Raw genomic sequence first — 16,753 nt, 5'->3', positions numbered from 1 at the left:
GTGTGTCAAAACTGCTAACAGCAGTTCAGGCAAATGTTCTCCAGTTCCTAATGAAATTCATTTCAATTTTGAGTAAAGAGTCCGAGGGTGAGAGAAAAGCGTAGGTAATTCTGCCATCGTTTTGTGGACTGGAGTATTAGTTTTATGTCAGTGTTGATATATAGCTATGAGTTTGGTCATTAAAGTTAACACCCAGTTATGTGGGGTTTACTTCCATATCTGAAAAAAAAACATTGACCCTCTATCTATTCTTATTGATAAGATAACTCAGACAAATGGAAGGTGACAGTGCCATTATGGGGGATTGCATTGAGGCTGGAAGAGAGGTAGATCCTTGAGCATGGGGGCATTTTCTGTGGGTGGCAGGTGGTGTTGGTTGAGGTTATGAGGGGCACTCTGTTGTGTATTCCTCACAAAACTACGGCAGGTTTCCTCCTGGTTTTGAGGCTGTAACTGCCCCCTTCTCGTTCTCAGAAACCACCAACCTACACAGTCTCCTTAAGCATCTGAAAGCTGCCTATTTTACATTAAATGTTACAAAGTCAAGGGAAAGGTTTTACAAGAGCAGTCTTAAGTGGGACTTGTCTAAACTTCTGCTGTGTTTAGCTGTGAATCTCCAGGCTACATTCTGTTCATGGGGGTCAGATGCCATAGGGCAGGCAGAAGTCCTACTCATCCCCCATGATAGTGCAGCAGTTACTCAGCTGATAGGAGTCACTGGAACAGCCACCATGGCTGGAGATGCTTTGCATAAGCTGGAAATCATGTGCCTCTCTGGCTGCATCTCTGCTTTTCAGGTGAGGACAGCTTTGTTTTACTTGGGTTGTTTGGTCTCCCACAAACAGCAGCTATCCCATCATGTAAGTTTTGAAGGGTCTCAGATATTTCATTCATTTGCAATTCAGTGATAAGGGTACAGTGGGGTTTTCTTGAATCTGAATTAAAGGTGTGTTTTTGAGTCAGGGGTTTTGGGCCAAATGTATGTATAGAAATGCAACTTTCTCTTTAATTTGTATCCAGAAATTCCTGCTACTTTGAAATAAAACCATTGCATGATTTTATTTTCCCCAGATATTCAGATCCTTCTGTCTTCCTTTTTTTTTTTTTAGTTTTCACCCATTTTCATTTAGACCAAATTTTGGAGATTTTGTTGCCACAATGAGAATAGCCTATTTCTTGTGCTGTGAATTGGACAAAACCAAATGCATATGGGAAATAAAATTTCTATTTGATTTGCTAAATAAAGGATTTTAGACAATGCAGATTGTCTTTGTTGCCATGTAGTCATGGATGCACTTGTTTTAATGGGATGACAGAATAGGAGAAAGGTAGTGAGAACAGCACAGTCGCATTGAAGAACCACTTTTATTTTGATTATCCCCTTGTAAGGGGGATACATATGTTTTGTATGGTTCTGGCTACTAAGCTGTCCTCGCAAATACGAAATGATTAAACGGAGCAGCAATAAGCAGTGGCCTGTAAGTATTGCCTGGTGAGAGATAATACTGTAGCTCTCTAATTGGCTCTCTACCAGCATACAGTGTGACTGATTTCAGCTGTAGCATTACCAGTCTTGCTTCCACCAGCACTATTATCTCAGAGTGACACTTCCATTACTCTGAAGGGAGAAAGATGAACGTCACCTGTCAGGGGCTGGTTAATTGTGTTGCTAGATGTATGTTACCAGGGTGCAGGTTGGACATTTATGAACATAACTGCTTCCTCTGATGTCCACCATCCTTCAACGATCAATACAGCTCTTATAGTAAGCGCATAATTGAGTGAAGACACTTACCACTGAGGGGTTGAAGATGAGCCCGTTGCACAATTTTCATTATCCATGCATTCAGCACAAATGAGCTGATATCTGCTCTTTATTGTGTGTTGCTTTGTGGAAATAGAAACTAATGTGCCACTTTCATTTGTTTTCTAGATAAATGGCCAAGATGTCCAGAATCGGGAAGAGGCAGTGGCATTGCTCTCCAGCGAAGAATGCAAGAAAATTGTGTTGCTGGTCGCAAGACCAGAGATGCAGGTTAGACTAAATAGATGCACTGAGCCAGAACCTGGGTTATAGCATGCACTCACTGTCACTGTAAGTAATGAACTGCCAAGAAACAGGAATTCCAAATCTACTGACAAAAGGAGCAAACAGATAATTGCAGAGCTTTGCTCCTGTTTAGCCAGCAAAGAAAATAACATGATATTACTAGAGCTTGTTTTCCCCAAATTAAGCAATTCCTTTCCAGCAGAGTAAGCAGGTATATAAAAAAGCTGGCAGGACTAATATATTAGTAAAATATGAAGTAGAACTTGAAAACTATGCATTACTCATTAGGTTATTGTTATTTGTTTAGGGGATACATTTCCCATATTTACCTTTATCAGTTCTGCTAGTTGTGTTGCTTTGACTCTGGTAAAACACAGCAGGATTAAGCAGGCTTTCATTTCTAGACAGAAAATGGTAATGGCAGTATTGCAGTCCTGAAGGGTGACTGCTGAGCACATTTGTTCAGTAGCAGGGAAGAAAACCTCTCTGACCATGTATTTGTGTGGTGAATACCAATGAATAATTAAGTTTTGAAACAGAGCACGGGAGGAGTGCCAAAGCACAGGCACGTGCATTCTCATGTGTGTATGTGTACACAGTGTATGTAGTGCATGTGTATGCTAAGCCATGTATTAGTTTGATTCTAAAAGCTTTAACATAACATAAACATTCTCATTAGTTAGATACTGGGCCTGCCGCAATCAAAGCAGCAGATCTGCTGAAGTGAGATTCATCTTCCATCCTCCAGATTTGTTAATCTCTGCAGTTTCCTTAAATGGAGGAAATCAAACTGCATCCTTTACAGTAGAGGAAGGCTGTGTTCATGCTATCCTTGGGGGGAAAAAAGTAAACAAGACAAGTAAACAAAACTAGTTGCCAGTACCAGATGTTTCATAGAATGGTTTGAAAGACCCATTAAGGACAAACATAAAAATTTTATGTCCTCAAGAAAACAGTCCATTCTAATCCCAAACTGTAGGAGGCTGGCTTTGCCAATGGAAATGGTGAATCACTTATGTTCTTTATTGAAAAGAAAGAGTTCATTCGCATGGACAAAACCACATCAGAGTTTGTGAAGGAAACTGGTTTCCTACTAATGTTGAGTTAGAAGAACCACACAGCATCAGTCACTCCTCATGTAGTTTGGAACTAGTACTTGCTGGTTTGCTGTAACTTTTCTGACTGACATCTGTGGCTGGAGCTATCCTGGCTTTGAGGCAGTGGTACTTCTGCTGTAGGTGTTGGCCTGTGCTACATTGCTCTTGGGACATGAGTGGTTGGTAGTCTTGTAATTGTCTGATGCTGAGGCTTTTCCCTTTTAGCATGTTTTTGTCACCTTCATCCTCTGGTGCCTTCATGAGTGACAAAATAATAAGTGTTTCCTTCCATCTGTGGCTGGAGCTATCCTGGCTTTGAGGCAGTGGTACTTCTGCTGTAGGTGTTGGCCTGTGCTACATTGCTCTTGGGACATGAGTGGTTGGTAGTCTTGTAATTGTCTGATGCTGAGGCTTTTCCCTTTTAGCATGTTTTTGTCACCTTCATCCTCTGGTGCCTTCATGAGTGACAAAATAATAAGTGTTTCCTTCTGCTGCAGTTGTTATAGTATGCCACTGACCAGTGTTTCTCTTCGATACAATGCGCCATCTGGCAAGGGATTGCAGATACAAATGAATTTGTGCCATGCACACAAGTGCACAGTGAACAAAATGGGAAGAATAGTGGTTTTGGCCATTACCTGTTTTATCAGTTTAGAAAGATGTGATAAGTGTGAAGTGGGTGCAGGAAGAGGGTATACTCACTTGACAGAAAACACGGCATTCCGTCCTGTCCTTTTGCAATCCTGTCTTCACCAAATGTCGAAGTATTATTTCACACTTGGGGAAAAAAAACCCAAGCAAACAGACAAGCCTTGCTTCTAGACACGCTGGGAGAGCAAAAATTGCCTCCCTTCAAGTCACCACATAATTCTGTCACCCTGCTCTGTTTATTTGTTTATCCTGAAGATCAGTGGGGAAAATGGTGACAGAAACACAACATTGAGGTGGTGGCAGCAGGGCACAGCGCTGGGATGGAGGTTGTTAGAGAAATGAGCCTGGTTGCCTCCTGGCCCTGTTAGTAACATTGCCACTCTTTCAGCGCGGCGGCTCTCGGCGGTAATGAACATGACAGCTTCAGGATTAGGCGCTGTGCCTTTCATACCTTTTGAAAGGAAATAATGTCTGTGCTGTGCAGTCTCCTTCATTATGAGAGAAAATCAGTCATACTGTTTTAAGAAAGGATAAAAGGCATAAGAGTCCCATTTTTTTATCTGTCTTTTTTTTTGAGACTTGAACTCCTACTGCCTGGCTTTCTGAAGAGAATCATTAGGATAAAAAGAACTAGTCGAGCATTGCCATTTGGGTTTACTCTATTTTAGCATGTGTCCTTGCTAACATAAAATAACGTACTAATGTATTCTTTGCAGCTGGAGGAAGGGTGGCTGGATGATGAAAGGAATGAATTCTTAGAGGAGTTAAACTTGGAATTGTTGGAAGAGCAGCATAATGAAGCAGTGCAGTACACAGCCAATGAGGTGGAGCAGGTAGGACCACTACTAAATGTATCATTTGAAATTTTGTTAGGTATACTTTTTTAATTAATACAGAATGAAACAGTATGCTCTAAAATAGACTCAGAGGCTTTGCTAGAGTTCTGTCTCTAAAATGCTGTGAACTCCAACATGCTGTAGGTATGGAAAAGAACAACAGATGCATAAGCCCAGTATGGCAAATTAGCATTAGGAGGGTGTGATAAGTGTAGATTTCTCGTTTTCTCTGAACTTTCAGAATACTATTGCTCTCCTTCTTTAATTATGAAGTGTTTGGGGTTTATGATGTTATATAGACTTATGTCAATTTTTTAACAAATTAATTATATCAGCGTAGGACCTAGAGCTCCAAGCTGAGAGAGGTATGCACCAACCTTGCACCAGAAGCTTGCACAAGATGGAAGAGGTGTTTATAAAATAAACAACAGGTGTTTTGGTAATACAAGTGTATTTTTCTCACACCGACAGCACACAGCTCAGCATTTGTTTTGTTAATGGAGACAAATAAGCATATTGTTAGCATAGTCTCAGCTTGCTGCTATCCTGGCTTTTACCTGCCCATATGTTCTGTAGGCAGTGTGACTGTGGCAAAGATGCCATACAGTTTTATCAAGGGGTCTTCTCAGTTGAGTTTGTTGTGGAAGGTGTAAGTGACCTTATTATCCACTCCTGGATGATGATCGGTCAGCATGCACACCTCTATGGAGCCAAATAAAAAAAATCCAACTCATCTCCTGGCTTCTGGATTTATGCAGCTGTGGGGAACCTGTTTTGCCACCCACAGAACTTCATGAATTACAAATTTTTCCCCATTCTGAATTGGTCAGAAACAGAACTTGAGGCATTTTTCTTTGAAGTGAAGAGAGGGAGAAAGACTGCGAGAGCCTTCCTTCCTCTGGAAACCAGGGAGCTTATTTGGCTTATTATGGGGGCCTGAATGTGCATCTAGTCTGTTTCCTTCTGACCTCCCCTCCAACCTTGATGCTGGGCTATTGAGTAGGTGATATCTCCTATTAAACTATTCATTGTATCGAAATGAAATATTCATTGGGACAGATACTCTGACAGAATAATTAAATCAATTATCTGGAATATGATAGATCAGATTACAAATCCTTGATCTTATAAGGACTTAATTATTTACACAAAGTAGAATAACTCCGGGGTCAGAGGTGAAGGGAGCCTTGAAAGAGGATTTATAACAGCCTTTTGCTTGTGACTCTTTTCCAGGCAGTGAGTCAAGCCTGTTTCCCAGGTTATATGTGCTAACTGCTGCACTGCTAGCTACTTTGAACTGATATTTGGCATCTTGTTTATTATTTTAACCAAAATTTTGTCTTGGATAGCAAAAGATTTCCTGTCAGAAAGTACACTTGTTCTTTGCAAAGCAATTTCCTTTGCACACTGACATTTTCACATAACCCCCTGCTTCTGTAGAAATTCTCGAGCAGATCTATGTACAAACCCCTACTAGGCCCTCACACAACATGTTGAGACCTCTGAAATCACTTCACAATTGTGACCTTTCACTCCAAAGTTCTTATCAAGCTTTGGCTTTTTCACTGAACTTGGATTGTGGATAGTGTTAATTATAAAACAGTGGTGTTCTCTGAAGTGGTTTCACAGAACCCATTGAAATTGTTTATTCCCCACTGGGATCTTATACCAAGGATTTTTTTTTCCCTATTGAGATTTTATATTACTGTAAAAGAGTGCTACACTTGAAAAAAATATGGTCATTTGTGCTCTGACATTGGGTTGCTTAAGCTAATTCTAGGATAGCCAGACATGTCTTTGCCCTTCTGATGAGTAATTGAATTAACCAAATGCAGCTTTGTGTGTAATGGGGCATCAGTAATTTGTGACAGCTGCTGTTTCTCCAGACTCGTCAAGTCAGACAACTGGTTCTTTACTCCTTGTTAGGCTGGGGAACCTAGCAGTTTCCTGAGGGAAATCACACAGTCCATTGGAGCTACGAAACTGCTCTCATTGCAGCTGCCAGTGGCCAATCTGAGTATCTTCAAGCTCCACAGTTGGCCATGGAGACCAGCCTTGATTCTTGTGAACAAAACATAGTCCTCTGGCTTCATTTTCATCTGTCATCATGTATCTTGAAAGCTGCAGGAATGAATACACTCTATATCAGAATATCCTTCCAAATATGAGTCTGTTTTACAGAAAGCCATTTTAAAATTTAATGTGAGCTGTCACAGAAAAATTTGGTACCGTTTGTAGTTGAAGAATCAAGTAGATGTATCAAGTCATGTATTTTCTGTATGCTTTTGACCCACTCTGTAGAATTCAATCAGGAATTGTATCTTCTCTGTATAGAATAGTTCAGTAAACCTTGAGGAAAGATGTAATCCTCTATTTTTTATAACTCACTGTATTCCTTCCCCTTTACAACACCATGGTTCATTGTGCCGCAGAGATAATTTTCAGAAGAATACCATACATTTGCTGTGCAGAAATTCTCATTGGTATCATGGAATATATCAAAACCTATTAAGAAGAGCAAGAATTGAATAAAAAAAACTCACTCTACTTCATTCAAAGCTGAAATGCAGTGAAAATATCTGGAGAAAAATCCTTTTTTTTGAGCAAGGCCTGTTTTAAAAGACAAGCATTGTTTGCAGAGAAGGATTTTCCCTTTTGGTGCACCACTGAAATCAATTCCAAATGTCCCTCGTGACTGGAGTACCTCGTGGTTAGTCTGGCACTGGAGATTCTTTTCGCCTTGGCGAGTCACCCTCTCACTGTCAGAGACTGACCAAAGAGTAGCTTTGTTAGACCCTTCAGCTGAATCTTACTACCTTCAGACTTTAGGAGCACTCTGGGTTTTGACTCCCAATACACATCATAAGTTGTAAAATGTAAATAGAGCAGTGCCTGAATTCCTGTAAGATTAGCCATTTTATAGGCATGAATGCTTGTTGGAGCTGAAATGCAGAATCTTTTGAGGTTCGTTTATTGCTTGATTGTATGCACTGACGAGTTCGCCTTCTCATTATCTATGAGTTCTCACTGCAAAGATGAGGCCTGAGGAGCCCTTTGGTATTTCAAACAGAAATAATTGTAGAAGAGATTGACAATGTATGTTTGAAAACAAACACTTTGTTTGAAATAGATAATAGATAACACTAGAAAAAGCAGTGCACTGACAATTGCAGACACTCTCTTGTTTTTTAGAAGGGGCCTAACCTGGAATTAGGCTTGCTACCTTTCAAAATAAAATTAAAATAATCTCATGTTGTAAAAGACTGGTCAGTCAGCACATGTTTAGGAGCTCTGTCGAGCATGAAAAAGTCCAGGACAGAAATGTCAGGCACTACCTTCCTGGAGTCACAGTGGAGTTTTTAATAAAACACATCTCACAGACATGCAGTACAATAAAAATCGGTATTATTTTCCATTTTCTTAAATGAATTAGCTGCAAGTATCCACATACTCATGAAAGACTTAACACGATATAGATGTCTGCTTTAGGTTGAGAAGAATCTGATTGTATAGGCATTTGTTTCTTCCTGACCAGGAGGGGAACCCAAAGTGAGTACCTGGCATTCAGATGCCTGTACTATAGACACTTATATTTCATCAGATCATTCCCACCCATCTGGTTTCTGTTAGACTGGAAAGATGGGCTTTGCTTTGTTTACATCTTTTTTTTGTGTGTTTTTTCCAGATAGTGTAACTTGAGTAGATGGCAATGTATTATATTCAGTCAGTCTAAATCAAGTGCAATTTGAAGGAGCAAAGTTTAAATTGTTGATAAAAGTGGTGTGAAAAACAAGAGCCACCAATTCTGAAAGTGTTGATTGCATGGGCCCTAACTGTAAAGTCGGTTTCCAACACCTATACAAATAGCCTCATTAAGTGTTTTTTTCAGAAGTGCTCAAATATATGCTTTGATTGTGTAGCCCCATGCTGGAGACATCAGAGGAAGCATCATGGAGCTCAGCTACTGTAAGCTCTGTAACTGTGCTAACACATTATGCATAAACCACCTTCTTTGGAGTTTTAATCATATAGATGCAAATTGTGCTATGTCACTCACCCTTCAGGGGCAGAGGGCAGATCCTGGCCCTCCTCATTTGGTAGTGTGAATGGAGCCCTGCATTTGGGATGGGCACACAAGTTCCTGTCTGTTCTGAAGTGCTGCCCTCCCATTATCTGGTAGAGCTGTTCTCCCTCCTGCCAGTAGTTAAATATTTTCCAGAGCTGCAGAAACATGGATTGCACAGTGCAGTGGTTGGGGTGCAGTGTAGGCAAGCCAGATTGGAGTCACTTCTCTGCTGAAAGGTTTGGGGGCAGGGGAGGTCAACACCAGCTGCAGCTGATACAAAGCATGTGAGAGAAGGGACCAGAATAGCATATGTAGTAGCACTCACCTGGAGGAATTAAAGTAGAAAAACATGAAATTAAACCTGAATCTCCTAAAACATCTTTTCAGAAATTTTCAACTGATCTGTCACAGACAGACTTCTCCTGGTGGTATGTTTCTTTCAGTATTTCTTTTATTCCACTCTTGCATTGAATTGGATGTGGAGGTTATTTTTGTTTTTCTGACACTAGGCCATTATTTTTTCCGAACAGTTGAAGAAGTGAAACCAGATGAAGGGTGTGTGATCAAGAGGTGCACATGAAGAGAGGAGAAAAGATGAGATAGGAGACGCATTTTCATCCTGTTTGACTGTTTGTCAAAGTAGATAAAACAGGAATTATGACAGTGGCCTCTTTGAGTTTGTTTCCTTTCACTGGGTGTACTGTACCTTTTTTCTGTCTCGATTATTACAATCATTATACATAATTATGCAATTATACCTCCTAAAAAAGGCATGGTATTTGGTTGGTACTATGTACAATTAGGTACTTGGTCATGTAAATTGCACTCTGCATGAGTCTTTGCTTATCCATTTTGGAAAATAAAGTGTCTGTCTCTTCAGAGAGGTATTATCTACATTCTATGAGAATACAAATAGGTCGAGAATATAAATAGGTGAGGAACAATGAGTGGAGTGTGAATCAACAGCCAAAAAAATTGACATTATGCCTATGGCAAAGCATTCAGTGTTGTTCTATACTTAATAGTGAAAGACTGTTTTTATTTCTAAGGAGCATAAACTCTAACGATAGAACAAAAATGGTCTCCAGGGATGCAATGGATTGAGGTCTATTTGAGCAAAATCCTGGGATTCAAAGCAAACACTCTCTCAGAAAAAGGCTACTGAACACAAAAAGTGTGAGACGGGGCTGTGGAGGGTGTAGTGGAACCAGCATAGCCCTCTGCAAGCATCAACCCTGCCCATCTCCATGGAGCAAACAAAAGGTTTACTGGTTAAAAAAAGGCACAATAGTCTTTTTGCACCCTCTGAAGTTTTACTAGTCATTGTTAGATTAGCTGCTTGCTCTGTTTGTTCAAAGTGATACCAGTGCTGAAGCTTTTTCCCAAGTCTGAGAAGATTTCAGCTCTACCAGTCTCTGGCCATAATCCAGAATCAGAAATAGTGCACCATCTGGTGATCATTATCTTTAAGCACTGCAAAGAGATGGCTTAGCTAGAGAGGGAAATATTTCTTTCTGGACTTTAGAAGCTATGTCACTAGTGCTGTAATTCATCTACTTTGCTTAGTATGGTCACCACAGCATGAGTCTCAGAAATCTTTAAAAGCTATGAGCAGTAGGACTGCTGTTTAGCAATCACTTTTATTTCAGCTTAAATAAAATCCCAGCTGTTTAAGCAAAACAGAGGTGGAAAATATTCTGCTATAATATGGTCTGCATTTGATAATCATTTTGGTTTGCTCATGTTTTTAGCCAAAGAAACATGAAGAGGAGGATGGCACTACTGACACTGCAACCTCATCATCCAACAATCATGAGAAGGACAGTGGGGTGGGACCTACAGATGAAAGTCTCCGTAATGATGAGAGCTCAGAGCAAGAAAATGCACCTGAGGAACAGAACAGTACTACCCTGCAGAACAAATGGGATCTGGGCCACAGCCAGGATACTTTAGGCAGCGTTGAGCTCCAGTGCAACAAAAGCTTTCTGTCTGGGGAATACATTGAATCTGATTTCATGGGAAACCCAGATGAGGAATGTGAAAGGTTTCGGCAGCTGTTGGAACTGAAGTGCAAGATTCGAAATCATGGGGAGTATGATCTGTATTACTCAAGCAGCATGATTGAGTGCAACAGAAGAGAGCAAGATGGAGTGGAGCATGAGCTGCAGCTACTCAATGAGGAACTGAGGAACATTGAACTTGAATGCCAGAGCATTATGCAAGCTCACCAGCTCCAGAAGGTGAGAGATCAGTATGGAGACATTTGGGCTTTACATGACGAAGGTTTCAGGAATTATAACACCAGCATAGATGTACAAAGAGGCAAACTGGATGACATCATAGAGCACCCTGAGAAGTCTGACAAGGACAGCTCCAGTGCCTACAACACGGCTGAAAGTTGCAGGAGCACTCCGCTGACTGTGGAGCGATCCCCCGATAACTCCCTCCAGAGGATGATCAGCATAACCAACAGGAAAAACCTGAGGAGCACAATCGTGGCCAATCAGTCATCCTCAGGACAAAGCAACAGGGAGACAACCTCAGCGAAAACCAAACCCACTGAGCAAAACAATGCTTCTGAGAATGCAGTGCTGTCATCAGAAAGCAGCAAATTCACAGACCAGGAAAGGCAGAGCAGCGAGCACATTCCCTACTTGTCTCCATATCACAGTTCTTCTTATAGGTATGGGAATATACCTGCTCATGCAAAGCATTATCAAAGCTATATGCAACTGATTCAGCAGAAGTCTGCTGTGGAGTATGCCCAAAGTCAACTCAGCCTGGTGAGCATGTGCAAAGACTCACAGAAGTGTGCAGAGCCCAAGATGGAATGGAAAGTGAAAATAAGGAGTGATGGGACGAGATACATCACAAAGAGACCAGTTCGAGACAGAATCTTGAAGGAACGTGCCTTAAAAATTAAAGAGGAGCGCAGTGGGATGACAACAGATGATGATACAATGAGTGAGATGAAGATGGGTCGGTACTGGAGCAAAGAAGAGCGGAAGCAGCATTTGGTGCGAGCTAAGGAGCAGAGGAGGCGGCGGGAGTTCATGATGAGGAGCAGGCTGGAGTGTCTTAAGGAGAGTCCACAGAGTGGCAGTGAAGGCAAAAAGGAAATCAACATTATCGAACTGAGTCACAAAAAGATGATGAAAAAGCGAAACAAGAAAATCTTGGATAACTGGATGACAATCCAAGAACTGATGACACATGGTGCTAAATCCCCAGATGGAACAAGAGTGCACAATGCCTTTTTATCAGTTACTACTGTATGAACACAACTTCTTTCAGAGAGTATACTACCAGTTTAGGTAGAGTACAATTGCCTCGTTCAATGTGGCATTTTTATATATTTTGTGACTGTTTATAGTTTGATCTTTTTGTAAGCAAAATTACCTGGTAATTTTTCATTTGTTTTTCATATAACGGTATCTTCTTTATCTGACAGTCCTTCTTTATCCTGCAATATATTCATATTATTCATTTGTAGAAAAAAAAAAGGCAAAACAAAAAAAAAGTGGAGAAACCAATTAATTTCTTAACCCAATACATATCCTGTAACTTAAGATCTGGATTTATTTCTCTAATTTTGCTTTTTCTACTTTAGTAACGATACAATACCAAAACAAAATGCTTTATACTGTATCCTTGGCTTAACAAGTTTTAAAGTTTTACATCTTAGATTGAATCTGTTTATAAATCATATGCCTCATCCGGTCATATAGATAAGAATGACATTTTTCCAACTGCACATTGTACAGTACATTTAATCTGTAAATTGCAATTGTATTTGTCCAAGTAAAGTGTAGGTGGGCAATTTTCCTGTGTTATGTAGTGGCATTGGTCATGTAGCTGAGCAGTATGTGATAATTGTGAAGATGAAAGAGAAATAAATTATTGCTTATCTTTAAGAAAAAAAAAGTTAAGAGTTCTTTGATTTAACTTGAGCATTTGCCCTTGAAGTATGTCATTTTACTGTGCATGGTATTTACAGTATATTGGGATTTCAGGAACATGGGACACAATTCAATAGGCTATTTTTTACAAATTAGCTTTTCATTTTGCAGAACACATTGGAGTGAACAGGTCTTTCTGGCTTTTCCTTACTTGCTGTTAATAGTTGATTGAATGAGTCATTCATATGTTACTGTGTTGTAAGATGTCAGGTAACTACTATGAGTCCTTTCCCTGGCTGAGCTTGCTCTTTGTTCTACACATACAAAACATAAACACAGCATGTGGCTAACTTGGAGCCAAATCTTTTGCAAGAAAAACTAGCAGTGACACTTTCATAGAAGGTGAGTTTAGGAAAAATAGAGAATGAAAAGCAACTAAATGAATTAAGGGTGTAGAATTATTGTTGAGGAGCATCCAAGTCTTTTAGAAGAGCCCAAACAGGAGCTGGCTGGGGCTCAGGAGCAATGGTGAATTGCCATCTGAGTGCTTGGTGGTGTCTTTGACTGCAGCAGAAGCACCTTGCCTGCCACTGGGGCATCTTCTGAGCTGCTGCTGCTGCAGGCAGCCTGGTGAGTTCCAGCAAGCTGAAATGACTAGTCTTGGGCACTCAGTGAGGTTGAAGACCTTGGCTAATATCCCTGTTTTCATTGTCCCTGTGCTTGACTCACAGCAATTCCTAACTGATGGTAGTGTTTCCATAATAGGATTAGGTGCTGAAATCACTTGGCATCAAGCTTTAAAAGGTATGCTTAAAGATGCAGAAAGGCACATTATGGTATTTCCAAACTATCTAATTCTGGAAATCTCTCATTTGTTTTCTAACCACTTTTGGCACCAGTTGGCATTGGCAGTACTCTTTGCATCTCCAGGCATGTAAATGCCATAAGAAAACTGCTCTACAATAGCTTAGGAAAATTATGCCACTGACAGTTCATAGTTTGACAATCAGAAAATTCTCCTTACCAGACTCAGGTAAATATTGTGCTATAACACTGCTAAACACACAGCTGTTCAGGCTCAGTGAAAAATACTTCTACAGTTTCCTGTTAAATTAGAAAAAGTGTGGAATCTAAGACCAGAAAGGATCACAGGGTGATCAGTATTGCTTCAAGGGGCTGTTACCAGATCATGTCTCCAGCTGAGCCAAGGAATTGTCTTTGATCAACCTAAGTCATCTAGAAAGGTACACACCTTCTTCTGGAGACATCAAAGCACAGAGAATTTGACTGTTTCTCTCATTGCATTCCAGTGATCACACTGAAAACCAGCCCTCATTCCTAATCAGAGTTTGGCTGCCATCAACTCTAGACAACTGCCACTGTTTTGCCTTTTCCTTAGGCACAGTACTTACTATTTTCTTTCCATTATTAAATCATGAATCAGAGCTCCTCTCAAATTCATGTGACATCCATATTCAGAGAACAACATGACTTTCAGAAAATGTAATATCATTACTTCATCACTGAGAAATAAAAGTAGGAAAATCCATGTCTAATTAGAGAAAAGTCCTAACTGGAGGGTGGTGGGATGGGGAGTCTAACTGGAGGGGAGGTAAGTAATAGATAATGATTAGAGAAACAAATACTATTTATAGTATATTGATCGGCTGTAAATAGAAATGTGTTCAAATCTGAGGAGATCTGTCAAAATCTAATAAGAGTCAAAGAGAAAGCCAAGAGGTGATACAGTAATATTGTGGGTGGCACACATAACTTGGTTTCTAGCTCAGCACACACATGCCAGAGCCCAGCTACCTTCTCCTTTCTCCTTCACCTGCTGAAATAGGCATATCCCTGCCTAATTTTTAATCTGGGGGGTTTCCAACAGCCCACAGTTTTCTTTCCTTTTTTTTTCTTAACTACACTTATTGTCATTGCATTTTTTTCCTGAGCAGTTTTTGGGAGAAGTATTAGGTTTTTCCTAGCTCAGCACACACATGCCAGAGCCCAGCTACCTTCTCCTTTCTCCTTCACCTGCTGAAATAGGCATATCCCTGCCTAATTTTTAATCTGGGGGGTTTCCAACAGCCCACAGTTTTCTTTCCTTTTTTTTTCTTAACTACACTTATTGTCATTGCATTTTTTTCCTGAGCAGTTTTTGGGAGAAGTATTAGGTTTTTCCCTGATTCTGCAGTCATTCCTGCTAGGAGGAAAATACACACGTGACCCCAGAGCAGGGCTGCAAGGCAATGCAGGGTAGTGATGCAGAGGGGCTGGATGGCAGGTAAGTGTTTTACTGCTCACTGCTCTCAGCTGGTTTCTCTGCAGGGCAGAAGTCAGCGCTGCACTCTCTCATCCTAGCAGTTCTTTATCAGTGAAATCAATGCTGACATCCCCCATGCAGTTTATTCCTGCATACACCTATTTTTTACCTCAAATGTCGTAAGTTTTACTGAGGAAAATAATATTTTAGCACCAAGGCAAATTAAAAGAGAAGGAATAAAATACATTTCATGTTGTCATAAATCTTTAAAGACTTGTCTGTTGTGAGAACTAATTTCTTTTTTCATATGAAGGAACATAAAATTGCTTTCCAACTGGAACAAGACCAGATCTTGCTTAGCAGGGTTGCTTGCAGCTCTGGGATAAAGAGCAGAAGTCAAGGAAGAGGAGCTGCATAGGTGTGTTGCCATGGCCACACCACTGCTGGGAAAGGAGTTAATGTCCCACTCATCCTTCCCTCAACACTGGTACCCAGCTGAGACCAGTGGGAGGTAATTTTTCCTGTGAAGTCAACAAAACGGCGTTATAAAAAGGCTCGTGTCGTTTGACAACTGTATTGCCAGCTGATTTAGGAGCATTGCTCACCATAAGTAAGGCTAAAATCTGTGGGATCCCTGAATCTTCCTGTCCAATATAAGTATCCTTAAAGCAAAAATGACATTTTTGTATAATCATGACAATAAACTAACCGCAGTGCATCAGGTTACATTTATTTTTTTAAAAAAAGAAACTGGTAACACTATCTGAATTGAATGAGAGCAATTAGAGGTAAAATCTAGTCTGTGCTTGATACATTGCCCTGTGAGAGAGCTACAAGGACCTCAGAAGAGACAATACAGTAACTTCAGTATTATGCTTTCTGAACTCATGGGGATTGAATTATTCATCAATATCATGATGCTTGGCTTTTACCTTTTGTTTTTATTTAACTAGTGTTCATTTCCAATCCACATTTTATGGTACACATTATAGAACAGCACCCTTGGTGCATGACATGGATTTGGTGCTAAAATACTTCCTGACTCAAGGCTGGAATTGCTCCAGGTTTTGTTTTATTTGGGTTCTTAACCTTTAAGCTGCTAATCACAAACATGTATGTGATAAGTGCTCTATTAGTATCCATTTTATGGACTGCATTTTCAGAGTATTAAATGCCCTTGAGGAATGAGTATAAAATTAATGTGATGGGAACTGGCTTTGGCTAAAGCAAAACAGAGCAGCTGTCAGAAAGCTAGGAGTGTTGCTCTCAGAGAGGCTAGTTGGCTAATACCTGGAGGAGGAGAAAGGATATTGCAGAGGAATCGTGGGCAGGGTTTTTTTCTTTAAATGCCTTTGCTCTGAAGCACGAGTCTTTGTTTAAAGAAGAGCACTCCACTTGCTTGGATGGTGATTGCTGCATTTGTGAGGGTAAGCACTTCGCTCCACTTTTTAGTTGGCAGATAACTGTATCATGTATAGATTTTGCCCAGGTTTTCAGGTGTTATTAATCTTGCCCTAATGCTGGTTACTACATGGACAGCTGACTAGCTTTGGATGATACTCTGAGAAAGGGTACAGCGTGGGATCTGGGAGGCACCTGGCAAGGCAGCCAGCTCAAGTATAGTCCCTGGACCCTTTTTGGGAGTGAGCAGGTTTCTGTCCTTCTGGGAAAAGGGTCTAGCCCTTGCTGTGAGAGCTTTCAGCTATGTGCAGCTTTTCCTGCTCTTGGCAATTAAGGATCTTGAGTTCCCTGGCCCAACTCATCTGGTTCTGAGCCAGAAAAAAATGGCATTTGTGTAGTAGTTCAAAGCCTCAATACCTGCAAGGTTAAGAAGTGAAATTACTTTGTTGTAAAGATTGGTTAGATGGAGAAGACTACTTGACAAACAAAA

General features: G+C 40.4%; 1 protein-coding gene across 1 annotated transcript in view; it reads left to right on the top strand.

Moving 5' to 3' along the window:
* PDZRN4 (PDZ domain containing ring finger 4) overlaps nt 1-12,471 on the top strand; it is a 99,775-nt gene extending 87,304 nt beyond the window's left edge. The window contains exons 6-8 of the mRNA XM_009074732.1: nt 1,934-2,035; nt 4,515-4,631; nt 10,452-12,471. Coding sequence (XP_009072980.1) covers nt 1,934-2,035; nt 4,515-4,631; nt 10,452-11,978 — 1,746 coding nt within the window. The 3' untranslated portion in view covers nt 11,979-12,471. The remainder of the gene's footprint in view (nt 1-1,933; nt 2,036-4,514; nt 4,632-10,451) is intronic.
* Nucleotides 12,472-16,753: the final 4,282 nt, after the last annotated feature.

This window comes from Acanthisitta chloris, unplaced genomic scaffold (genome assembly GCF_000695815.1).
Source record: "Acanthisitta chloris isolate BGI_N310 unplaced genomic scaffold, ASM69581v1 scaffold2795, whole genome shotgun sequence".
NCBI lineage: Eukaryota > Metazoa > Chordata > Aves > Passeriformes > Acanthisittidae > Acanthisitta > Acanthisitta chloris.
The sequence above is the reverse complement of the archived record's forward strand: the minus strand, read 5'-3'. Positions and strand labels throughout refer to the sequence as shown.